The sequence below is a fragment of the Emydura macquarii genome, unplaced genomic scaffold (genome assembly GCF_026122565.2).
Source record: "Emydura macquarii macquarii isolate MOO-44397 ecotype Brisbane River unplaced genomic scaffold, CSIRO-AGI_Emac_v2 contig_1263, whole genome shotgun sequence".
NCBI classification, from domain to species: Eukaryota; Metazoa; Chordata; order Testudines; family Chelidae; genus Emydura; species Emydura macquarii.
Genome location: NW_027131400.1, coordinates 4,780,533 through 4,808,431, shown reverse-complemented (window position 1 = coordinate 4,808,431; position 27,899 = coordinate 4,780,533). Strand labels below are relative to the sequence as shown.

The 27,899-nt window shown below is 39.2% G+C and overlaps 1 protein-coding gene across 3 annotated transcripts in view; it reads left to right on the top strand.

Annotated features, from left to right (window-relative positions):
* The window catches only part of LOC137154613 (contactin-associated protein-like 2), a 309,210-nt gene that overhangs the window by 137,161 nt on the left and 144,150 nt on the right, over nucleotides 1-27,899 (top strand). For all 3 annotated transcript variants that reach the window (XM_067550350.1, XM_067550348.1, XM_067550349.1), the window contains exon 3: nucleotides 11,536-11,707. In XM_067550350.1, coding sequence (XP_067406451.1) covers nucleotides 11,598-11,707 — 110 coding nt within the window. In that variant the 5' untranslated portion in view covers nucleotides 11,536-11,597. The remainder of the gene's footprint in view (nucleotides 1-11,535; nucleotides 11,708-27,899) is intronic.

Sequence of the window (27,899 nt, the reverse complement as noted above, 5' to 3'; positions counted from 1 at the left end):
TTTACTCAGGCAAAACTCCCATTCATTTTAATGACAGTTTTGCTTGAACAAGGAGTGCAGGAATTTGTTTCAAAACACAAAACAACTAGACTTCATTCTGAAGTAAAATTTCAGGGTTTTAGCCCTGTGGGTGCCACTATGTTGCCATGTGGGAGTAACGATATCTTTGATTTAAAAAAAATAATAATCAAGGCTCTTTTCATTTTTTGAACACTGGGATTGATGCTCACACCATTGCCACAATATTTGCTTTCTTCAACTTCTTTTCTATTATTTTATTTTAAACCTGCATTATGACCGAGGTTAAAATGCCTGTAGTTGAGACTGTTTTATTCCAACTATAGTCCTTCCTTTCCTTTACAGTCCACCTTTAAAGATGCTACAAGACCTTTGACAGAAATTTTTCACCACTTTTCCTCTGGAATAATTTCTGTTTAAACTATAGCATACGTTTAGAAAAAACATCCAATCTTCATTTAAAAATTGGCAGTGGTGGAGAGAATCCACCACAACCCTTGGTAAATTGTTCACTGAACCTGAGGCTATAGACCCTCTCTGTGCATAGCCAAACATCATCTAAACCCAGTAATTGAAAGGATACAATCAAAACATCAAGTGGATACTACCCAGGTGCGCAACCAGAATTTTCCTGAGGAGTTGACCCAGAACTCACTCTTCCCCTGCACCTAGCCCCCTCACTCCCCATCCCATGGCCCTCAGCACCAATGCCCATGCTCTTCCTGCTGCCCCCAGTTCCATACACACTTCCTTTCTGCTGCCCCACACCCAGCACTGTGTTTATTTCCCCCCTCACCCAGCTGTGAACTCTCCCCACTGCACCCAGCCTTGTGGTCATCCCATCACACACTGAGCCCTGAGCTCTTACCCAGGAAGGAGGTCAGGCTGAAGACTCCATCCCCACCAAGTACATGCAGTTCTGGGAGCTCTTGACTGCATCCTCCTCCTGCATCTCCACTTCCTAAGGAAGCACCAAAAGCCTAGATCCAGTCCTCCCACCTTTCTGGGCACTGGCGGGGGGGAGGGAACCTAGTACTCCCTCCTTTGCCTCTCCCTGGAGGGGCTGAAGGTAACTGGTGCCCATCTGAACCAGAAGGACTGCAAAGGTGTGGGGGAAGTGCAAGCAAGCACACAGGGTCCAATGCCACTCAAATTGGTCCATCAAATTGGTCTGCCCTGACAGTGGGGTGGCCAGGCCAAATTTCTCATTTCATCCAGGAGCCAGAGGGGTGGCCTGGGACCTCTCCTTCCCCTGCCTCTTCATTTTGCCACTGACACTACCTCAAGGATTTGTTTCAGTATACCCCACAATTCTTGTTTAGCCCTCTGGCAGATCCAGTTCCAACCCAATATATGTCATGAAAAATCTAGAATAATGTTTCTATGCTTCTCACATTATTGCATCATAATATTGCACCCCTCCCACTAAGAAGACATTAAGAAATACAGAACAAAATTACTGTGCATCTTATGAAAATGCACAGTTTGCTGAGAAGCCAAATGGGGAGAGTGACTGCTAATAAATGTCATTCATCTGTCAGTGTGGAAGTTTGATATAAAACTTGCCCTTTCCAGATATTGCACATCCTTTCAAATTCTAGTGCATGTGGTTATATACTTAAATCTGTGACAGTCAGTGAAACTAGTGTTGTTTCATATTTCAGCAATCATTTGTATGCGGTAATCTTACCATGTAGGTCTCTACTGGATAGAGGTCTTGCTGATGATTCTGGAATGCATACTGACATGACTTCTGTCTTTCTATAAACAGTATGTTGAATGTTGTCTGGAGTTCTTTTTCTTAGGCCAATTTTGAGATTTAAGCCAGATCTCTTATTGATACATATATTTTATCTCTTGGATGAGATTGACTGAGATTGTCTTTGTGGTTTTGTAACCTGTTTGAGACATAATTGCATTTTGTATAAGTAGCTGTTTTTTGGTTCTCAATGGAGATACAGTACATGAACATCTGAAGAATTGGACTCAGATTATATATGTCAGTGTGAAAGCTGAGATTTGTCATGAGCTAAGTGAATATTTCCTAGAAAATTATATTAGTGCAAAGTCAACAAGGGTACAATTTTTGCCCTGTATTTTGGACTGACTCCGCATTTGTTTGATTTGTAGAAGCTGACTTTGACAGGAGGGGTAGCACTGTTTATGTAACTACCTCAGAGAACAAAGCAATCTCTTTTGACGTAATAGTAGATGGAAAAAAGGAGAGAGGTGTCATGATTACAGGATGAGCTCTTCCTTAGTGACAGAAACCTGTTACAGTGTGATGGTAGTCTTTGAATACTTCTCTACTTGGTCTACGAAGGGCTACTTCTTCTTAGCTTTAGCTATAGTTCTAGCTAGTAGACATTGAAGCAATACTACAATACTACATACTACTGCTAGCAATACTACTACTAGCTAGTAGACACTGAAGCAATACTACAATTGTGTTCTAAGTAGTGAACCAGCTGTTGGTTGAACGCTGATCACATGCAGTGTGATTGCAAACCTTCAAAACCTTCCCACAACAAGCTCCAACTGACAGGCAAAGGAGGATTTGAAATGACAGCTGGAAGCAAAACATTTTTAATTGAGAGATCTGGCAGTAGATCAAAATTAAAGAAGACATTAGGCAAATCCAGAGTCTGACCACCTTCAGGAAATGTTGCAAAATCTCCTGAGATTTGATAAAACTTTTCCATCATAACCTGAAGGTTCAGCTGCAGTCTTTCGTGCTTCCTGGTGTTTGTATTAATCCCTTCCGTACTGTGAGGTGTATAAACTGCATCACTATTTGTCCCTATGCTGTCTAACCAAACATGGACCAATTGTCTATTAGGCTGGTCAGTTGGTTTCCCTTGAATACCTATAGTCATGAAACAAGGATGTCTGTTGGGGGCTGGGGAATTATGACTCCTTCCCTGCTGTCTGGGTATTACATCCCTCCCCTTTCATATATACAGCAGTTGGAGAGCAGCAGGTTTTGACAGAAGTTTATATCGCTGTAGTGGTAGTGATACTGTTTTTGCATTGTACTAAGTTATGCACTTTTCCTCTCTGTTGGAAAAGTAATATGGGTACAGGTTATTTATTTTCTGAGCTTCTGTAGTTCCTGTTTGCATAGGTAGTTCTTCCTGGGATAAATTTATGCTGCATTTGATTGGGGAGAGTTGGATTTTGTTTCTCAAATCAGTGCCTGGGTGGGTTTGTGAGAAACACACTTGATGGAGATGGGTGGAGTGGGGTTGGATCGGTCTACTGACAGTTCTGTTCCCTGCCAATGTAGAATACTTTTGTGGTTTGTGATCCCAATTAGCTAACCTGGGCTCAGTGGATGATGTGATCTAGCAAAGTTACCTTAGACAACAAAGGGGAAGGAAAGCAGATTGGGATAAGTAAAGAACACATCAGAGATCTTCTGACCAATTTGAATGAATTCATATTAGTGGGACCAGATGCTATTCACCCCAAGGTATTGAAGGAATTAGTTGAAGAAATCTCAGCACCACTGGCAATAATATTTACAACCTCATGGATGACAGGAGAGGTTCCAGAAGACTGGGGAAGGGCTAACATAGTGCCTATCTTTAAAAAGGGGGAAGAGGAGGAGCTGAGAACTATAAACCAGTCACCCTGACTTCAATACCTGGGAAGCTGTTAGAACAATCTATAGAACATTCAATTTGCAAATACCTGGAGGCTGAAGGGGTAATCAGTAGCAGCCAGCATGGTGTTACCAAGAACAAATCATGCCAAACGAGCGTCATTTCCTTCTATGACAGTAGATTCTGATTCGGTAGATAGGGGGAATGGGAATGGACTAGAGACCTCCCGAGGTCCCTTCCAACCCTAATCTTCTATGATTCTATGAATGTGGTGGATATAATATACCTGGACTTCAGGAAGGCTTTTGACACAGTCCCACGTGACATTCTGATAAGTAAGCTGGAGAAATTCAAGCTTGACAGAACTACCATTAAGTGGATACATAATTGGTTAAACATCTGCAAACAAAGAGTAACTATTAATGGAATGATGTTGGATTGGAGGGAGGTCTCAAGTGGGGAGCCACTCGGATCCGTTCTGGGTCTGGTGTTTGTTAACATCTTTATTAATGATGGTATAGGTATAGAGAGCATACTGACCAAGTCTGAAGATGACACATAACTAGGGGTGTTGCCAATACTTCAGAGGATAGAGCTGTGTCCAGTTTTGGTCATCAATGTATAGGAAAGATGTAGAGAAAGTGGAAAGGATCTATAGGCAAGTGACAAAGATGATCAAAGGGATGGAATGCAAGCCCTATGAGCAAAGGCTGAAGGAACAGGTTATATTTAGTTTGAAAATAGGCAATTAAGGGGGGATATGATGGGGAAATACTGGAAAGACTGCTGTTAAAAAACGAAGAAAAGTTTTTCTCTCTGGCCACAGAGGGCAGGACAAAAGGCAATGGATTCAAATTACAGCAGAGCAGATTTAGATTAAATCTCAGGAAAGCTTTCTCACTGTCAGAACAGTAGGACACTGGAACAGACTGTCTCGGGAGGTTGTGGAAGCTCCTACACTAGAGGTTTTCAAAAGGCTAGCCATCTGCCTTGGATGGTTTTGATACAACAAATTCTGCATCTTGGCAGGGGGTTAGACTAGATAACCCTTGCTGTCCCTTCTAACCCCATGATTCTATTATTCAAGTCCAAGGATTAAGTGGCTGATCCTTTGTGTCTGTGATGGCTAACCCTTCACAATGGGAAGTCTCTGTCTTGGTGACTGGCTGTGGCCTGGTTTTAACAACTACTTTTGTAGTTTTGTAGATTTTAAGAACTACTTCTTTAATGTTTCTGGTCTTGATAGCACATCACACACTGAAGGCCAGATTTTTATCTCAATTACACAAGTGTAAATAGATTGGATTTCAGTGAATTTGGTTTGGATTTGCACCAGTGTAAGAGAGATTGGTGTCTAATTTCTTTTCTACTTTCTATTAACTTGTATAACTCCAACTGTTTTTTCTTGAACACCCACACAGCCAGAGTGAAAAAAATTGTATTTAATGATGCAAAAAACAAACTAACAAGTATAATGGAACATTTTAACTGTGCTTAATAATTGTATATATCAGATACATTACCTATCATTCATAATAAATTAATTAATAATTAATTACACCATTCTGGAGTTCATTGAACCAACACCACCTTTTGATAGAATTGCAGTGTCTTTACATAAATTTTGTTAGACACCAGTGTACAGACGCCATGGAAGTTAAAATAAATATATAAAAATAAATCACTGGCAGATATGAGAAAGGTCACTTTGTTTTGATTAGTGGTTTCTGTGGGGAGGTGAGCCAATCAGTGCAACTAAGAATAACACCTTGCATTGTCTAGCTTTGAATCTGACAATAACTATTTTTGAGGAAAAGATGTCATTTCTTTTATTTAAGAAATATATTCCAGAAAAATAGAGACAAAATGCCATTTGCACATGAAATCAACCTGTTGTTAACGTACAAATTAAAAACAAATAATATAGAAATGAACAACACATAGCATGGTGATCACAAAAGCTTTTGTGGGAGGAGAGAGTTTCATAAAAACTACTTGGTGGGGGGCGGTCTCTTTGACAAAAAAAAAAAAAAAAAAAAATAGCACTTGCATTACACTTCAAAGGGCAACCAAGTGTTTTCCATAATAATGCAGAATGAGTTCTACTCACACGTTCAAAGTATAATTTCAAATATTTTATTTCATTCTTGGGCCACATCTCAGTACCAAGTAATACATAAAACATTTGTAATTGTATGCTAAATATAAGTGTTTGTTTATTCCTCACTATACCATGAATATGAGTATATGTTCCATATACTACCTGGCTTATAAATGTCCTCATTTAAATGGTTTCATCTATGCTATGAAGTTAGAATATCAGTGAAGTGATGGAGGGGACCAGGCTAAGGGCAGGGGGGAGGAATAAACTTTTGCTGCCATCTTTAAAGTGCTATTGCATCTGTTCCATCTGGTAGCTTTCAATCAGCTAAAAGTGACATTTAACCTCAAGGTTAAACTCTCTTTATTGAACCCCAGACTTTGTGGAAATTTGAATCAAGACCAGGATCTGGATGCAGATTTCCAGCTGCTTCTTATTTCTAACAGGCCAGAATAAAATCCTTGATCCAGACTCCCCTGAACTATGGGGAAAATTTGGGCTCATTCTATCTCTGACCTTTCCAACACAAGCCCATCTCTTTTTTTTTTTTCCAAAAGGGTTAGAAGCTTACTTTAAAAATAACAAGGTACTGAGTTTACTTGGGGAGGAAGCAAGACAAAATAAAATACAGAAAGATCTTGAAAATGTCAGAATATGGATCTCTATTAGATTTTCAATTTGTGAGCATAACTAAACATTCTTTTAACCAGTAGATATTCAAATTTCATTTTGTATGCGGTCTAAACATGTATAGATTCTTATTGTCAGAAAGAAAATCGATGTGTGTGCCTGTTATTTGGCCTTTCTCAGTGACAGCATTGCTGTCAGTGATTTAGTTTTTATTACACACATTGTGGGCAGGATCAGTAAGCAGATCATGTTCTAATACTGGAAATCTGGAAAATGAAAATATTGGAGTTTTTTGTTTGTGTTGTGGTAGTATTTACAATGCGCTAAGTGGTTTCCAGGCATGTAGTAATCCACAGTCCATGCCCCAAAGAACTAGGATTTTCAAAGTTGCCTAAAGGATTTAAATGCCCAAGTCCCACTAAAATTATTGGAACTTTGGCATCTGTAGCTTCTGGGCAGATTTGAAAATCTCTGTCACATAATCAAAGACAACAAACACTATATGAAGAATGGAGGAGAGGAATATAACCAAGTCTTCTGTGCAAGACATGTATATCTGACTGTTTGTATGTTTTAACTCTCTCCCAAGCCCCTTATATATTTTGTGTATAATGTATTCTAAATATCACCTATACCCAACTCTTCTTCTACCAAGCTGTTACTAGCTGACAATTTCTTGTAGGCATCATGGTAGAAGTGGATCTTGATGCAGGATTTAAACGAAAAGTTGGTTAAAGCCTTATGGGCAAGTTCAAGGAGAATGTTCAATATATAAAGGGAAAGTGTGAAAATTGCACAACAAAGATGGTTATTGGAGGAGCAGACCTGTGGTGGAAATACTGGGTGAGGAATTCTGTATGTAGTTTTCTCCTGAATTATCCTTATTATTTATTTGTATTGCAATAACACCTATAGGCTCCAATCAGGATCAATGTCTGTTTATGGTAGGCACTGTAGAAATATATAACAAAAAGAGATTGCCTGCTTCAAATATTTTACATGATGTGGAACAACAGGTGCATATACCAAACAGTATGGAGAGCAGCAATGTCTAAGTGAAACAATTATGATCGTCATCTATTCAAATTTATGGGACTCTGGCAAAAATCAGAATCCAAATTTGATTAAGCCGGAGTGTAGAATATTGTCATGGGTGATTAAAGAGAGCTTGTTTTATGCGGTCATTTATACTGACTCTACTGTGATGCATGTGTTTTCAGTTGCTGCAGTATGAGGCTTTAGCTCTGAAATGGAGCTGCTCTTTTTGGACTACTCCAAAGATGGTTTTGTTTGGAAAATCCAAACCATTTAACTCCCACCCTTCTCCAACAGGGGTTAAAAAACTAACCATTTCTCTTTATTTTTAAAACACTACTCAGTACAACTCCAGTTGGGTGCCTACTAACTGCGACTTTAGGTCACTGCCTCTCTTCAGTTTTACCTTGATTAAGCTGGTTGCTTATATGCATTTGAATGATTTTCAATCTGAAAGGAATGCTAAGAACCTGCATTTTCTGACAGCCTTGGCTGTCTGTACAGATGAATAATTTGAGTGGAAAACAATTTCTGCTTTACTAGAACCACCAGATGGCAGTCTGAAAAGACTGTTCATTTTGAAGATTCCTGTAGTAAAATCTTTTTGTACTTTAGAGTTATGGTAAAATGAAGTTTAACTGTATTAGACATAATAATAATGTGTTAAATTAGAGTCAGACATAAAAATAGCTTCATTATTAATAATTTAGCCATTTTTTCCAGTTTTTAATCAAGCGGTGAGTGGGTTGACTTTGAGAATGTTTTAAAATGATGCATTTCCTTCTGTGGAAACACAAATTAAACGTCCCTAAATGATTCTGGAAAAATATATTATCTGCTGTAGTAGATTGCTGGGCCTAATTGTGCAGTCATTACTCCTAACTATGTCAATGGAGACGTTACCTGAATAAGGATTGTGACTATGGACTGCCGAATTTGATCTGCTCTTTTTATCAGTACTGAATGTGCATCAGGTGATCGTTCTTCTTTTGACCAAATTCTTTCCTTCATACCCCAAAACGGTGGGCTTGGATGGATTCAGCTAAGGGCAGGGTTTGTCGTTTTGTTATTAACCTTCAGTTAATTTAGTATTCAAAGCAAGGAAGTAATATCACTGGTTTGAGCGAGAGGTAGCCAGGGTGCAAAAGAACACCTGGAGAAAGGGGTTGAAGACTCAGAAATTTTTTACAACTCCACAACAGTTGCTGATGGGCCACATTTTAGTGCTGCCTGGGGGCAAAACTCCCTGTGATTTGGCTGTTTTTCCCCCACTACTGCCCTGCCTCTGGGGGCAGAGAAGTCATTGGAGCTGCTGTAGGAAACAGGCAGAGTTCTGCCCCCTCTCCCACCTACACTCCCCTGTAGCTGAAGCCCTTCTCACATGAGGGGAGGAGATATGAGGGAGCAGAAAGAGCTTAGCAGCTCAGGGAAGCTCCTCTTCCTCCTCCCTTCCTGCGAGCAATGGCTTCTCTTCCTCCCTGCAATGCCCAGCATGGAAAGGGAGAGAAGGGATTCCTCTGCAGCAGCCCCCACCTGTCAGGGCTGGGAGAGGGGGAAGAAGAACCTCTGGGGCTGAAGAAAGAGCAGAGGTGAAGCTGGGATGGAGGGGACACCGGAGGGGGAAGAAGTCCATGGAGGGGCAGCATTGATTGGGGGATAGGCAGATGTGATGTTACTTTGATTTCTGTCAAAAATGATAGATCCTCCACTTTTAGCATTGGATGCTGTGCATATACAAGCTTTCCCACAAATCCCTCCAGTGCCAACCTTCCTGATAGTTTTATAGTATTAACAAATAAGGACTAGAAGGAAACCGTTGAAAATTTTTCCTTAACATCATCCAATATTTCAAACCCAGCTGGAGAAAGCACCAGGTAATAAAATACAGGTATCAAGTTTGCATGGCCAAAGGACAGACTGGATGACTTACATTTTTTCTATCTCTAGATTCTATGATGAATCATAAGAATTAGTCCCATCATTTTAAGTACTGGAAAATTTACCATTGGCTTTAACTGGGGTGGTATCTGAACATTGTAAGCAGACCAGGCTTGTACACGATACTTCTCTCTCTTATTCAGCACAACTATTTTTGTTATATCCATTTTGACCATAAACAAAATAAAGAACAAAATGGACAACACCTCAGCAATTACACTGACATATCAAAGTGAAGAAACAAGGTTGAGTTCTGGTAGTTTGAGCCTAGAAATAAATCATTCTGGGTTCTGTTCCCACCTCTGCCACTGTTTTGCCATGCAACGTTGGAACAGTTTCTTATATTTTGTCTATCTTGTGTTATCATAATCTGTAAACTAGGATTAATTATAGTAATCACATTTTGATGTTTGAGGCTTGAAATCCCTGATTAAAAACATAAATACAGAATAATCATCATTATTCTCTAGGTCATTCTGCAGAGAAAAGAGGTTGGCTGTTTCCCCTAAGAACAGAACTGGGTTAAGGGTTAAAATGATCAAAAGTTTCTAGTATTGATCTCTGGGTATCTTTCAAGGTTAAATCATATTACTGTATATGTCCGATATGGCATTCACATAGTACTTTTTAGAGAGGAACAGAGATGCACTTGTACCATAAATGAGCAAATAAGAATTCAGTCCAGGATAGCCACTACCCTCCCCCCTCAAAGGCATTATATATACAATGTTCTTGACCTTGAGTAGGACTGTGTTGTTTACACAGACATTGTGGGTTTAATGAAAAAATGTAAATTGACCATTTATCATGTAAAATGTTTTAAAAAAATATTAAAAATGTGGAATTCAACTTTCTGCCAGTGTTGCATTTCTCTTCATGAGTGGGGGAGAAAAAACAGAGGTGAGGATGGCAACTTGATTGGACTAATCTGGATTGCTCTTGGGCTTTCTGAGGCTGTCATCAAGCAGTATTGGTGGGGGGAGGAAACCACAGTGGGGCAAAATCCTCAGTTGGTGTAAGTAAATAGAACTTCACTGCTTTACATCAGCAGAAAATCTGGACCTTTATTTTTTCAAAAGTATATTGAATCATTCCTAGTGTCTTATAAAGTATTGTTTGGTTGATCCTAGCTGTTAAAATGTGTGTTTAGGAAATATGAAGTTAGCCTGTAATAACCCCCTTCCCTCCCATGAGCATTTGCCTTCTCCACATCCTATTGTTATACCAAAAAAAATAACTTTTGCCTCTAAAATCTATTCTTGCTGTATCACAGGCTACCAAGTCGGCTCCACTTTGATAGAAAAAAGAATTACATTCAGAATGCAAAGGCTTTGTGTGGACTGTTGGGGTGGGGAGAGAGTGGTCCCTTTGTGTACCTGCCCTTGGGAGTTGGGAAAAGGGGGGTGGTCAGGACCAGATGAGGCATCACCTGAATAGGTGGGTGGGTTGGAGAGGCTCAGGTAAACCATTGCCCCCTGTGCACCTGGAGGAGGATATATAAACCTTATTCCTCCATCTTGAACTCCCCTTACACCTGGATTCCCACTCTTGGGATTAGCATAAGACTTGGATTTTTGGGCTGCTGTTGGCATTGCATTTAGGGGATTAGGAAGAATTTTTTTTTTTTTTGGCCTTTCTGCCAGATTGGCCAGAGTGGGGCGGGTTTCACTGCTGCTCAGGGACTTGGCTGGATAAGTCAGGAGGTACAAGATGTGACAGTTTAGCAGCTGACAGGTATCTAGTACTGGTACTCATTCCTGAGGGGGGTCTGGTTCCCTGGGAAACCCAAGTTGGAAGTGGATTTAGGGAGAAGGTACCCCTAAAGAAACTGGGGAATAGGGTTGGGGCTCCTACATTTGGTTCAGAGAGAAAAATTCCTGCTTTTCCTAGCCCTTTAACCCTCAGAGTGGGATGGTGGTTGGGTCCCAGCAACAGGTGGGAGACCAGCTGTCCAAGGCTGAAGGCAGCCCTCCACCAGGTGGAAACAATTAAGGAAGGAATCATAACCTGCACTGTAAGAGTTATTACTGGATAGTTCCCAGATGAGTTAGTAGAATTGTGACTTAATTCAGCCACATCCCTTGGATGTTTTCTGTCTTCCTATGTTCAGGACGCTGTCTCTTTGGTAACAGGAAAGGTGCTGTCTTGAGTTTTAGAAGTGTGTCATCCACTGAAGTTAACGATACTGTTGCTTCCTTCATCTCACAGGATTCCTTACCCAAACAAATGACTCGGATCGTTCCCTGGTCCAGCCCTCATTCCAAGGATGCATGCAGCTTATTCATGTGGATGATCAACTGGTGGACTTGCATGCAGTGGAGCAAGGCAAGCTTGGAAGCTTTGCCAATGTCAGCATTGATATGTGTGCCATTATTGACAGGTAAGCAAGGGAGTAACTGTTGGCAACAACCTAGATACTTCACAACTGTAGTTTCTGAAAGCATGCAATGATATCGGGGGGTGGGGGGAACCTCCATGTCTCTAAAAGCCCCCATGTGGCCCTTATTATCTTTTTGGATAGGTTATTTCTAGTAGAGATGTAGTGGGAAAAGGTAAGATCAGAACAATGAGGATATAGTTGATTTTGGTTTATTCAAACACTTAAATTTCACAGATTTTTCTCTGAAACAGTTACCTTGGTTTTGTGTCAAACTTTTTAAAATCATAGAGCTGTCCCGAGGAGATAGCACTCAGAATCATGCTGGCAGTGGAGTTATTTTTAAGGAGACTTCATTTTGAAATTTGAAGGGAAGTCTGAGGAGTGGATGTTATCTCTTTTAACGTAGTTTTTGTTTTTCTACTTTGCCACTGGATGACTATAAAATAAAATCCAAAACTTACTAAATTTAAAAGAAAAATAAAGACCCATCTTTAGCCAACAGAGCCAAAATGTGTTAGCCTTCAGGGCCACTGCACACCTTATTGATTTTTTTTCCAAGCTTTTCCTGAGGGATGGTTTGAGTTGGGGTGGGGAAGGTAGAATTTTCAGTAGCATTTTGATGTGGACATTGGTCATAGTAGATTTTAATGTAATTTGGTAAATAATCTTTACCAAAGTTCCTAGATGTTTTAGATAAGTCAATTTTTTTAGAAAATGAAAAATAAATAAATGGTATCTGTGGAATTCTTCTACTTCCGGAAACAAATGATTTTGTCCATTGCAGTTCATTGCACTGGAAAAGTGTAAGAGTGAACAGTTCATAAAGATTTACTTCTGTTTCCTAAACTGAATAAAAGAACCAATTAGTGTCAAACCACAAGAGGAAAAATACAGATGAATTAAAGCAACTAAATCACTGTGCTGGCACCTTACAGAAACAAGCAATTTCATCCCCAAGGTGGATAAATTGAATCTTGAGACCAGTATGCTGTGGATGAGCAGTCTCTTGGAACTTCGCTGTAATATGAGACTTTCCTGAGAGCTCTTGAGTTCCTCAGAGGAAGATAATGGGTACACATCCCCTCACCTCTGCATATGTAATGAATACAAAAGCTTTGGTAGAATACACAGGTTCTGATACAAACTAAATGAATTTAGAATTAAGGACGACGTCTAATCTGAATCTAGGTCTTTCAGTCACTTTATATATGTTCATTCTCACTGCTGCCTGCTTAAAAACTTTTCCCTTCATCCTGTTTGCTAATGAAATAAGGAAAGAGAGCAGTATGTAGCATAATACTGCTATCTTGGCCCCTAATGGAAATCGCTGTGACTTTTTGCATGCATTTGGATCAATCGCCAGGGTGGATACAAAATGGAAAAAAAAAATTAAATTAAACAAAGGTTTATTTTTTTTAAAATGATTTAAAATTAAATTTGAAATTGACCATATATGTTAGGGACTAAACATATTATAATCTATTAAAATCATTTAAATAAAATACAAAAAATAATTTGATGTTTGCTGCCAAGTTTTAAAGAGAGCCAAACCACTGAAATAGTGACAGTCACTGGCTAAGCATCTAGAAACAGAGTCCGTGGAAGTGCAAAGCCAGCTTTTAACAACAGCAGTTTCTGCTGAAGGTGTAGAGAAAATATCATCTTCATTTCAGTTTATTCAACTAGTTCAGTTCAATGACTAGTTCATTCAAAGTTAAGAAACAGATTGGGAGTTGAAAAAGTAGGAAAGCTTGTTTTCCTCTTCCAGTCTATATGAATAAAAACTAGGTGTGAGAAGATGAGATCTTCTAGATCAGCAGTTCCCAGACATTTTCCCTGCATGACCCCATTTTCAGATGTGGTGTTTCCCACTACCCAAGAAAGCATGGAAGTTGCCATTTAAAAATTGTGTCCTCCCTGCAGTGTGACCTCACACACACTACATGCAAGGTCACGCTGCAAGGAGGATGCCATTTTGCTTTACAAAATAGCATCCTCTGCCCTGCACAACCTAACACGCACATGATGCATGAGATGTCATGCTGCATGGAGGGTGCCATTTTGTGAAGCAAAATAACATCCTCCGTGCAACGTGACCTCATGCATATAGTGTGTGTGAGGTCACGCTGTGCGGGGGAAGCCATTTTGTAAAATGGCATCCTCTGCATGCTGGGGATTGCTGTTATGCCATCTGCTGGTGAAGCGACCCCACTTGGGGTCATGACCCACAGTTTGGGAACTGCTGCTCTAGATGGAAAAACTTGAAGGACATGGTAACCAGAAATAATCAGTTCAGTTCATTAACTTCAGATAATGTTTCATTTGTTTAATAAATCAATGAATTTTAAATGCAGAACATGCATAAACTGTTTTTTATGTATCCAGCACATTTAAGATAGTTCTTTGTAATAAAAAAGATGCTGTTTTTATGCATTTTCAAGTGAATTTGAATCTCCATCCAAACAGAACTCAACACAAATCACAAGTTAAAAAGAAATCATTATGTAGTAAATAAGTAAAGCATCAGTCACCGTTTTTAACATAAAGTAAAAAATAAGAATGTGAATAAATGTAAGCTGATCTATAGAATTGCTTAAATAAATGTTTATATTATGAGACAACAGGGTCAGACGGCAGCAGGAGGGTGATAGAAAGGAGATACATAACCCCCAGAATGATCAAAGCCTTGTTCCCTGTGGACTGAGCAGGGGTTATTACAGGTCAATTAAGGCTCAGTCAGAGACCTGATTTAAAAAACAAAAACAAAAACAAAAAAACCCTTCTCCAGCCAGACAGAGGGGTGTGAGGAGAGTTGGTGTAGTGTTGGAGGAGGAGTGTTGCAGTTGACCAGAGGATCAGAGAAGAGCCAGGAGAAAGGTACAGAAGCCAAAGAGGGGGTAGAAGCCCAGGGGAAAGATTTGAAGCCACAAGCACTGTCAGCAGCACATAGCTGCTATTCATAGAGCCCCCCGGGCTGGGACCCAGAGTAGGGGGCGGACCCTGGTCCCTTCCCCACCTCCCCTCAATGGACCCTACCAGCGGGACCGACACCCAGAAACAGGGGTAACAAGCAGCACCCTGACCCACCACAAGAGGGAAAAGCGCAGGACCCACCATACCGGAGCCAGCAATTTGCCACAATAGGTATAGTGTATCCTCCTGTTTAGGAAAAAACTCTCACCAGATTTAGTGTACACCTATACTTATTTTCAAAACAACATGACTGAATGAGAACCGACTTCAAGAAAATAACTAAAAAGTACTGATTCAAAACATTAATAAAATCAATTATTTAAATCAAGGTTTCCTGGTGATTTAAATCATGATTAAAATCAGTAACTTAAATTGTTCTGATTTAAGTCAATCCACCCTGGTAATTGATAGTATGCTGTGAAACTGAGTGCTTATATAATTTTGCTTTTAAAGAGCAGGGTATGAGAGCTGCACAGCTTCCAGAAAATAAATGCTTTGCCAGTTTCTTTTCTTGTAACATTCCAACAGAATTTCCAAGTGACAGCAGATATTTTGAAAAAGGAAATAAGATATGTGCAAACAAGGAAAATGAGGCAGTTTGAAATTCAAAAAGCATACAAGATGTATGTATGTTCTAGAGACAGAAAACCATTTTAATTATATTTTAAAAAGATCAGATGTGTATCTGTGCATTGGAACATAGCCCTTGATGTATGTTTAATGGACTGCGTAACAATCTGCTCTGGCATGCAAAGGGTTACCTGCCTATCATATGGCTTATCTGGATGAGGTTATATGAGGAAGCTAGTGTAAACAAGACTAGCCTAGGGAAGAGGTGTGTTATCTATCTTCCTACCTGACTGAACTGGAAAGGCCTTGGGTGTTTAGTACATAGTAGTTTGAGTTGATTTGTTCTGGTTTTTGTGTGTCTGTTTTTGTTTTTTTTTTTAAAATAAACCCACCCCTGCAGAAAAGGATGTGATGACGTGTGTAGCAGAGACTTTAGTTTTTGTTTTTATTTTTGTTTTTTGTCCCCAGCTGGGACAGTAACACGTTGGTTTACAGAGTGGTGATGATCTCATTTACACCAGTGTAAATAAGTAATAACTCCACTGAACTCAATGGAATTACACTGGGAAAAAATTATTGTGAAATCAGAATCAGGCCTTCACACTGTAAAATGGAAGAAAGGAAAATAATTTAGTAATAGAGAAACATTGGGGGAAAGGAATCAGATGAATTTTTGCAAAATACAATGTAAGGCTTCATGTGTATCAAATTGTTTTTAAAAGGGCCATCTGTCCCAAATATTACCACAACTACAAAGTACTTCAGAACCCATCTGCAAACAAAACAACCCCTGCATTCAAACTCTGTTTACAATCTGCTTCTCTTTTTGAAGCAGTAGACCCTGCCAACCCAAACATGATGTAGGTTACAGATGTACCTCACCTATTTCTGCTTTCCTCAAGCTAGACAAAAAAAATAATCACTGGAATGCAGAGTCTTTTTTTTTTTATTATTTTTTTGTTTTATGTCGTGAGAGAGGACGAGGAGGAGGTGAAGCTATTGCTCTGCTTACTCTCTTTAATTTAAAAATGGCCAAATCTATTATTTGTAGCTTATACTTTAAAAGAAATCTATCGCAGGGATGACTGAGAAGTGATATGCCAAGTTTCAGATCTAATGGATTTTTATGGCTGTGTTATAAACATCTGAAAATAGGGGATTACAAACAGTTCTATTAAAACATTCAGTCATATACAACACTGCCAAGTGTGGCTCTCTTTCTTTAAAAAAAAAAAATAAAATAAAAATCCCAGTACTATGAGCATTGTATGTAGGCTTACTTTTGTTTCCCTTGAAAAGGAAGATATTTGTGTGGCTGAGATATTGGTATCCTCCTGCTTTTTTCACTTGTTTGGCACTGACTCATAAAGGCTTCAATCTTCATCAACATGGAAATTGCTTTCATGGCCACACTTCACTAAAGACCCCCACTGGGCAAAAAGATAAGCTGTCAAAATGAATTATTCTTACTGTAGATTTCAGTCATTTGGTTGAAAATATCTTGAAGTGGCATTTTTTTATTGTTAGCCAGAACGTGTAGGGGCCATTTTTAAATGACTATAAGAGAAAAGGTGAGGCACATTCTGTACTCTTGCATTCCACTCAATTTTTTGTTGAAGTCCCAAGTTACATGAAGTCCCAAGTTCTGCATGCCTTTTATGAAGAGAGCCTCTGAATTTAAATTCTGTGTTTTTTCTCGAACATTAAAAGAATAGTAGAAATACTAAAGCCTGCACATTAGACTATTGTGACTGACAAAATGGTTTGTGGCACATGTTGCTTTTTAGTAGTCATTCTTCCTATTTCCTCTAACTAGGCATTTTGCTGTTTTTCGTATACCTACAAATCCAGGTCCCATTTCCAGTGAGACTCCAATGCTAAGAAACCTTACCTTTCTTATGAGTGATATACTGGCATATGTGTATGTAAAATGTACATGCTTGTGCGTGTGCGCGCGCGCACACACACACGTATATATAACAAGCCTAGGTCTGTGGAGAAAGGGGTGTGAGTGTGTGTGTTGAAGATGTAGTGGAAGAAGTGTGTTTAAATATAACAGTAATAATCAGTGAAAATATTATAGACAAAATCTTTTTTCTCTGCTACAGTAGCTTCATCATCTGTAAACATACTCGCAGTGTAAGTCAGATTGCTGTCACAATGATCAACATACTGTACTACTGGTGACAGCTCAGGTCCCTATACACCACCTTTACTTCTTGTTAACAAACTGAGTTGTTATAATCCAGATGGTACAGTTGTACATTAGGATTTTAGCATGGGACATTGAACAGGAATTGTTACTCAGAGCTAATTTATCCTAGCAGTCTGGGAGTGTTGCTAACTGCTCCTGGCTTTGCAGTGGCTGATGGTATGGATTTTTATCATAGGATAGCAATGATGAGATACTAAAAGTGTTTTTAAAATCTAGTGTCCCATATGTTGTTATAGATTATATATAACACATGTTGACAATCTGTCAGTGTACCATAAAGAAATACAAAATAACAGACATGAAAAATGAAATAGGGCTTCACAGCACCAGAACTTTCCATTGGTGTCTGCCAGTGTTGTATGAATGTACGGAATGATGACTCCCAGAAATCAGCTAGTTGTCTAGTGTCTCTGCTAATTTCATGTTGAAAATATAGTGTAAGCAATAAAACTTGCCAGACAAAACTTTCTGGGTGAATATTGCTCATCTGTAGTGGTGATAGAAGGCCAACGTCTGATTGGCTTAAACTCTCTAGAACTACTATTTCTAAACTGATTGCTAATCTGAAGACTGAATTAATGCATTTACCTAAGGAAAACCAGTAACTCTCACTAGTGCATGAACATGGCAACATCTCTGACTGTCAGAAAGTTCCTTTAAATCAAATTTTAGCTCCATTTCCAGATCTTTAAAACTGATTATTACGTAGTCTTGAAAAAATTCTCAGTATCCGACTCTTTGAATAAAATTAAGACAACAATTCACCCCTCACTTGTGTAGTCATTCAATAGGGGGGACTAAGAAGAATGCCCTCAGGTGGGACCTACGTAAGAGCCAACTGACACTGCAGTTTCCAGGCTCAACAAAGAGGAGACCCCTGCTATGGAGTTTTTCTCCTCCTAGGAGCAGATCACCGAAAAGGAAGAAGACAGGCAGAGGGAGTAGACAGAGCTATCTGGTTGCATGGATGGGACTCCCCCCTCACAACTGAAGAGGCATTGAATGTACTGCTCCTAACTGGTTCCAGAATGATAACCCTGGAGATTAGAGTCCTCCATTCATCCACCTCTAGCAAGGACAGAGTTATTCAACTTCTTAATGAATTCATTTAGTAGCCTGTCTGACTGCAGTGAGGTGAGACTGTGAGCAAAAGTGCCAGCTAGTATTAGTTCTGATAATGCTTTTAATATGATGGACATCTGCCCATTAAGAACTAGAGTTATTTTAACATAGGCCACTGAACTGCCATCTGATAATGATGTGTAATGTTGGTCAGAAAATAGGAAATTTCTGTGCTGTAGCAGTTTTCATAGGAAAATTGACCTTTCTCCTGATGGGACATTTCACTTTTCCTGAGAGAAATTTTGAAAAATTAAAGAAATGTGGAAAAACATACTTTTTCACACATTCTTACTGCTTTCCAACTTGAAAAAGTTAGTACACAGGAAAAAAAGTGAGGAAAACCCACTTTCTACTTAGAGAACAGTAAGAAGGTGTCAAAAATGGTCTTAAACACTTTCTCATACTTTTTCACTTCTTTTCAGCTGGAAAAATTTGGAAAAATGTAAGTAGGATCCCCCACACATACATTTTATTACTGTTTTTCAAATGGTATAAGTTCAGAAACAGCACAAAGTGTGTGTCTGTGGGGGACAACCCACTATTCAGAAAATAAAAATCCAGGATTTGTCCTTTATGCTGGAATTTCTCATTTTGGGGGGGAAAAAAAAAAATCAAAGTCAAACGTTTGTGGACGTTGACTTGTGTGTACCCATACACACTTTGACAAACTGCTATTTTCAGTTATTCGGAGAAAAGACATTGTTGTTTTGTGTATTATTATCGCAGTACAGCCTAGAAACCCCAGGACTCCCATTTTGCTAGGTGATGTACAAACATACAACAAAAGGGCAGTCCTTGCCTCAAAGAGCTTAAAATCTGTTCTGCAGGATTGTAGATTTGGCACATTTCTCAAGCACTAAGTATACTTTAAAAAAAAAAAAATATTTGACCAATAGCTTTGTTGCCAGTCTGAGTGCCATGAGAGAGGGCGTCTCCAGAAGCACCCAGGGTATAAATACCCCCCTTCTCCTGGGAAACTAAATGGAGGGGCTCACACCCCCACCCACCTGGTCCTCTCTTCTCCATCCAGGAGAATCCTTCTTGTTTCTCCCCCCTCTCAGTTGTGGAGGGAGCATCATAAAGGAGGAAACAACTGCCCTTTCTTCTGGTAAAGACACACTATGTTCATCTACAGTGCGAATATTTGGCCAATAACTCTGGGGAAGGTGGCCCTGGGAGAGGAGGAAGGAACTTTGTAGTTGTTGTTTTCCTTTCATTTTTGGGAGTTAAGATTGTTTTCAATAATGGACCTTCAAGAATGACATATTGACATAAAATGACATATCACTGTGCCTCTGATATTGTAGAATTTTCTTATTACAGCTGTATACTTACTACAAAGTTTTTACTCTTGTGAGTTTTACCAATGTAGCTATTGATATTTTTTCTAACATGGATTAATATAAACATTGTCAGAATAAAAATTCTGCTATAGTTAGAATTTAGGAGGAGTTGCAGCACTGAAATGTCCTAATGAATCTGGTTGCCTACCTTAGAATTGCCATTAACTAGGAATATATAGACCAAAAGGGTAATTCAGCACAAGTACAGAGCCTTTGAACAAAGATTGTGTTGTATGGCCAGCATATACACTAGTCAGGTGAATCATTACAGAGCTGTATTTTTAGCATTTTAAAGGAATTGCACTTGGTAATTCCCAGTGTATTTCTAGGGCTTTTATAGCATAGGATTTTAACAAACTCCCTTTGAAAAAGTGTTTTGAGCCTGATTCTCATTTACCCGAAGGTCTGTGTATACCAGTCTGGCAGTATGTAGAGACTATTAAGTGAGTGTAAATATAATTTTGCCAGAGCAGTGTAATGCAGCCTTAGAATGAGAATTATATCCTTTATATGTATTCACTTTTTTAACTACCTGGTATTGTTTTTGTTTTTTGTTTTTGTTTTAAATAAAGGCACCCTATTCCAGGTAATATCTAAAGTTATTTAGTATGGGTCTGATCTGGAAATAATATTTGGTGTTTGTTATGTTTTATATTTCATAACTCCTTGCAAGCATCAACAATTTATTCCATTAAAATCTACAGTGAACAAGCAAGAGAGAGAGTGCACAACTTCCATTGTGCAAATGTCATCATCTGGGGGTGACAGCATTATTCTACCCACTAACCAGTACATTTGTTTTGCTGCCTAGTAAAGCTAAAAAAGGTCTTGAGGACAAAAAGAAACCGTTTTTCAGGTGTTTTAGAATTCATCAGCATTGGGCTCTTAGCCTGAAGCCAGGCCAGTGGAATACATTAAAGTATTACTTGTTTAAAGGGAGGGCATGAGTGGAATTAATTTACTGAATTTGGAACAGAAGAAAACATTGTTGGTCTAGAGTTACTAAAGTTAAAAAATAAGGTGGACATAGTGCCTTACATCATTCAATGAACATGAAAAGGGCACTACATATCTGCAGTGAGCCATGAAAAAAGCAGCTGCTTTTTGCGGGGGGAGGGGAAGAGGGGGCCTGTCTTGTTGTGGTGTGTTTTTTTTTTTTGTTTGTTTTTTTTTTCTTTCCCTCCATTCTTCTTTCTTGGCTAGCAGGCTCCATATGGTAGGCTTTCCATAGGGGCAACCACAACCAATCTTGAGCTTGCACTAGTGCATTTGGTGGCATTTGACTTCGCTTTAAGAAGAATGAAGGCAGAGGCTGTTCCCCGTGAATAGTGTAATCAGGATTGGATTTTAGGGGGAAGTGAAGGTCCGTTCCCTTTGTCTAAAAAACTAATTACTTTATTGTAATTTTTTTTTAAATGAACTGAATGTAGTGCTGGTGTTGTGTTCCAAACTGACAGTGCTGGAGATTTAAGTCCTCTACCACAGAATGATACCAAATTATATGTATAGTGATAGGGTGCACTTTCCCACATGTTATGAGGATTCCTGATCATAAGGATCAGGACAGAGGCTAAGGGCACGTCTGCACAAACACGTACTGGACAGCACCCATATACTCCAGTATGCCACACACTAACAGTCTGTGTGGACTCTGTTGCTGTGCACTAAAAGTTCCCTAGTGCTCACTGATAGATTGCTGCTTGAAACTAAGGTATATCAGTGCATGCCAGGGAACTTTTAGTGTACAGCACCAGGGTGCCACACTATGGCACACTGCAGTACAGTAGATTTACATCCCAGATTGCTTCTAAGTGTTCATGTATATATGCCTTAGCTCATTTTACATAGGACTCTGGACAACATTTTAAAAAACAAACTAGTTCATTGCTGTCCTTTTTAGAGTCAGATAATTACCCAGGTGTAACCTTTCAAACCTTGGTTAAAATTTTCAAAAGTGACCAAGTCCACTTTTCAAAACAACTCAGGCACTTAAAGTACAAAGGTATTTAGGTGCCTAAGAGTGCAGAGAGATACCTAGTGGGATTTTCAAGAGCATCTGAATAGAGAAGGCACCCAACTCTCATGAACGTCAAGGGGATTTAGGTGTCTAACCTGTTTAGATGCTTTTCAAAATCATCATACCACAGAACTATGAAAAATAAATTTTGTAGAAGAAAGGTGGTTTTGTGGACACTGGATTGGGATTCAGGTGACTTGGTTCCGTTCCTGACTCTCTCTCTGTGACTTTGGACAAATCAGTTCATCTCTCTTGGTAACATTTTCAGAAGCGCCTACATAATTTAGCATATTAAGTCCCATTTTCAACAATGACTTTCACTCTTGGGAGCCTTATTTTCTTTGATAGTGGGATTTAGGCTCATAAGTACTTAAAGGCCAGATTTCCAATGGTATTTAGATGCCTAACTGCCATTGAAATCAGTGGGAGTTAGATGTCTAAATACCTTTGAAAATCTGGCCTTCAAGTCACTTTTGCAGTTAGGACTTAAGCATCTAAGTTACTTTTGGTCCCTTTGAAAACATTAACCAGAGAGATTTTGTACTTCCATTTCCTATCTATAAAATGGGGATAATACTTTCTCCCTCCCCACCATTTTCTACTTAGATTGTAAACTCTCAGAGCCAGAGATTGTCTCACTGTTTTGGGATTTGGGGCCACATGGAAAAGAGGCATGGAGTTTCACTGTCTGGTTTTCAACTGAGCGGTCTCTCTGAATCTCAGAAAGAGAGGCCATGTGAAAAACAAAAGCTTTGGGAGATAAAAGTGGATATAATGGGGATATAAAGGAGGTGATTGAAGAAAAATAGTGGAAGGAACTGGAATGGGAGAAATGACGGTATGTACAAGGGGCTGAGGTCCAGTTTATCAGGAAAGATGAAGGGGAGTATGTAAGGGGGGGGGGAAGTGATAGGACACTTATACCAGTCACTAAATGTCATCCAGGATTTTCGGGAATCACTTAGCCCAGCTGGTGGCCCCCAAAAACACTAGAAGGAAGAGAAGTCCTTCTGCCAAGAACAGTTTAGCTGGCCAGTGGTGATTCCAGTTTCAAACAAACAAACAAAACCCACCAGCTATAGGTATGAAGCTGGACTTTTATTGGACAGAATGCTGCATAGCCAGATGAGGTCCTCTGTGAGTTGGGACAGTTCAAATAATGATCCAAACTGTGATTTTCCCCATCAGTAGCTCTCTGTGTAGTTTAGATATGTTGAGGGTGATTTGCTGTGCATTTTTGTGTCTGACTTTATTATCCCTGTGGTTCGTAAGTTTGCTTTATTCCCTTTAACTCAGAGTGCATAAGTTATAAGCATCAGTAATGTTTTGACTAGAATCTTGCAGATAAGTGAGTACTATATTACCTCATAGTCAAACACCTAAATATTTGGAAATATCCAGCATTCTTAAAGCCACTTTGTGTCATATTTAATCTTAGCTAAACTCTGTACAGAGGAACAACTCTTTCATTCTAACTTTAAGAACATTAATTCTTTTTATATTATGAAAAATGTTTGCTGCTTAAATGACTCTCTAGAGCAAACAGGTCATCTGACCATTACAGGTGTTTGTCCTTGGAAAAACAGAAGCTAAAGCAGCTGCTATTAAGAACATAAGAACTGCTATAGTGGGTGAGGCCATTGGTCCATCTAACCAGTATCCTGTTTGTGACAGTGGCGGGTTCCAGAGCTTCAGAGAGAATGTATAGAACGCAGCAATCTTAGAGAGATTCACCCCTTTCTTCCCCTCCCAGTTTCTGACAATTAGAGGCTTAGATTCACTCTGAGCATGAGGTTACATCCCTAAGTATCTTGACTAATAGCCATTGGTGGACCTGTCCTCCATGAACTTATATAATTATTTTCTTGGATACTTTTGGCCATCACAACATCCCACGGCACAGAGTTCCACAGGTTAATTGTGTTGTGTGAAAAAAATAATTTCTCTTGTTTGTATTAAGCCTTCTGTCTATAAATTTAATTTGCTTTACCTTTTGGTTTTTGTATTGTGGGAAAGAACAAATAACCACTTCTCTATTCTCTTTTTCTTTTTTCTTTTTTTAAGATCCCAAAATCTTGTATGTGTAGTTGGGACTTTTTTTTTTCCAATATTCATTAGTTTGCTTTTATCAATGCTGAATTTTATCTGCCGTTGTGTTGCCCATAACCTGGTTTTGAGAGATCCGCTGTAACTCTTCACAGTCAGCTTTGGACTTAACCATCTTCAGTTATTTTAAGTCATCTGCAAACTTTGCCACTTCTCTATTCACTCCCTTTTCCAGAACTTTTATGAATATGTTGAACAGCACAAATCCCAGTGCATATCCTTGGGACTGCATTGCTGACCTCTTTCCATTGTGAAAACTGACCATTGACTCCAACCTTTTGTTTCCTATCTTTTAACCAGTTACTGATCAATGAGAGCATCTTCCCTCTTATCTCATGATTGCTTACTTCACCTTAATAGCTTTTGGTGAGGGATTTGGTCAAAGGCTTTCTGAAAAAACAAGTGCATTATATTGACTTGGGGACAGTGTGGGAAAGTACTTCAGATTTGTCACCCAAAAAGGATAGCTCTGATGTGGGTATCTCCCCCATATCTTCTTCAGTGAAGACCAGTGCAAAGAATTAATTTAGCTCTTCTGCAATGGTCTTGTCTTCCTTCAGTGCCCCTTTAGCCCATGTCTACATTGACAGCGACACTGTCGGCACCACCGGCTCAATTCTTCGGGATCGATTGATTGAGCAGGTCTCCACTGCCGTTCAATCTGGAAAGTCGATGCCGCTAATCCATCCCTGCCGAAAAGAGTAACACTGTGTGGATGGGAGAGTATATCCCATCTGTGCAGCATAGTGGGGATGCTGCAGTAGGTAGAAGTTAGGAAAATTACATGGGTTGCGTATCATGACTTGCTGAATTTCGCTGGCAATGTAGACATAGCCTAGTGGCCCATTACCTGTTTGGCAGGCTTCCTGTTTCTGATGTACATTAAAAAATTATTACCAGTAGTTTTTGCATCTTTAGCAAGTTGTTTCCGAAATTCTTTCTTGTCCTGCCTCTTTATATTTTTACACTTAATCTGCCGGAGTTTGTGCTCCTTCCTATTATCCACACTAGGATTTGACTTCCAAATTTTAAAGGATGCCTTCTTGCCTCTAATGGCCTCCATTACTCTTCTGTTTAGCCATGATGGTATTATTTTGGTCCTCTTCTTGTCTTTCCTGATATAGAGTATACATTTAGTCAGAGCCTCTATTATGGTGTTTTTAAATAGTCCCCATGCTGCTTCCAGACATTTAGTCCTGTCACAGCTCTACCAAGCATTTTCATTTTTGTGCAGATACCCTTTTTAAAATTAACTGTTACTATGGTGTGTTTTTTGTTTTGTTTTGTATTATCTCCCTCTACAAGGATGTTAATTTAATTACATTATGGTCAGTATTACCAAGCAGTTCAGCTTTAGTTACCTCTTGCACAGATCATATGCTCCATTTAGGACTAAGTTAAGAATTTCCTCTTCCTTTCTGGGTTTAAGGACTAGCTGCTCCAAGAAGCAGTCATTTATGGTGTCTAAAAATTTTATCTCTGCATCACCTCCTGAGATGACATTTATTCAGTCAATATAGTTGAAATTTCCTGTTGTTGTTGCACTTTCTGCTTTCATGACCTCTCTAAACTCCCTAATCATTTCACAATCACTGTCACCATCTTGGTCATGTGGTTGGTAGTATATTTGTACCGCTATACTTGATTTATAAAGCATGGAATATCTATCCATAGAGATTCTATGGTACAGTTTGTTTTATTTAAAATTGTCGTCATCTTTGACTTTTTGCTTTCTTTTACATATAATGCCACTACCCCACCAGTGTGATCTACTCTATCATTCCTATGTATTTTATACTCTGGTATTGCTGTGTCTCGTTGACTCTCCTCATTCCACCAAGGTTCCATGATGCATATTATATCAATATTGTCATTTAGTGCCAGGCACTCGAGTTCACTGGTCTTAATATTTAGACTTCTAGAATTTGTATATAAGCCCTTGAACATTTTGCCAGTAATCAGTTGTTTGCCTTCATGTGTTGTGTTTTTTAAATAGACACCATTTTGTTTGACTGTTCCCAGGCCTGCCAACAGGGGGACAATGGGGGCAATTGCCAAGGGTTCCAGCGATTTTAAAGGGCCTGGGCAGATAGATACATATCCTCCTCTTCTCCACACCCCCCTTTCCTCAAGTCCCCTACCCCTCACACTCTCTGCCCCTCCTCTGAGCTGAGCATATTTATTATGTGACATGCAAGTTCCTGGGCAGCTGAGGAGGTGGTATCTACTATTCACTTCCCAGGTTCATCAATAGTCTCCCTGGGGAGTCCAAGGGACCCAGGAAGCTGAGTAGCAGATTCTGCCTCCTCAGCCGCCCGGGACTTGCATGGCACATAAATAAAAACATCCGGAGGAAGCCCACTCAGATCTCAACCATCCCTTTCTAGGGAGGCCATTGACTGTTCTGCCCTGGGACCCGGATTCATGGTCAGTGGGCTTGATTGTTCCTAACTAGAGCCTACCTATACTTCACCAGCTTCTTTCCTATCCTCATTACTGGTATATAGGGGTATATATTAAGTAATGCTGTAGAGGAGGAGTGTCGAGGGTAGAATTCTTCTGACCAATCTGACATTTTAACAGTGTGATACTGGGAATCTATTTTCACAGGCCTGTCAATAAAAAGAGGAGACTAAACATTCCCCTGGGGAAATTATCATTGTATTTGGTCTCTCTTGGCCAATGACTTAAAATGAAAGAAAAGAGAAGAGTGTTGGTCTCCTTTATGACTGTGTACACATAGATGTATGCACGCACAATGCTCAGTATATGAAAAAAAGAAGTCAACAGAAACGAACTTTTAAAATCTCATTTCACATAATGCTAAACCTTGCTTTGACAGAACACCTACTCTTCTATCAGTTGCTTAATCATCACCAATGCAGTAATAGCTTAATCAAATGGAGTAATATATAATTTATAAAGGTCAACACCACAAGCTTTGTATGGGGATTAATTTCTCATTTTCTCTTAAGTGTATTACTACACTCATGGGACTTGCTTGTTTGTGCAGCTTGCATTGCATTTGTGCTGAATTATTATTTTATTCTGATACTTCTTTAGGGAAGAGATGAGCACTGAGCAAATATTCATGAAGATCTGTTTTTGACATGAAATTTATATTCTTACAAGAGTGGGTTGTAAATATTGACATGATCCCACAATAACTCCTTTGAAACAGTAGCTTACTAGTTACCTGACTGAATTTTGAGGCCACACTGCTTTGGTCACCTCCTGAAGGTGTTCATCATGTTAGCTATTGTCATCAACACATAACTGAAGATTATATGCTGTGCAGGCTACTTATTTTTATATGATTTAATATAGTCCTGTTGTTGGGCATACAGTATCATTTTTTTTAACGATTGCCTTTCATCATATGATCATTCTAAAAAATAAATAAAAATGAGTTGTTGGATCTTAAAAATATATATATCTTAACAAATGAAAGTAATGAAAATCTATTTCAAGTCGTGTTTCTATTACTCTTAGCTTTTAGGTAAAGACTATAATTACATCGATTTTTGGTACTTTTATATTGCCCCTATTTGTATCTGAGTGCTTCACAATCTTTAATGTATTAATTCTGTGAGGTAGCGAAGTTCTATTATCATTCTCATTTTACAGATAGGGAAATGAGGCACAAAGAGACTATCGGACTGGCCAAAACATCTGGAAGTAGATTGTAGAACAAGGACTGGAACCTGGTATCCCAAATCCTAGGGTAATGCTCTTACCACTGGCCAATCTTGCCTCATCATCAATAAAATGGGATTAATGCATCTGTCAACCCCTCCAAACCACTCTCATTTTAGAGATCTGTACAAAAAGTCCATTGGTGTAATT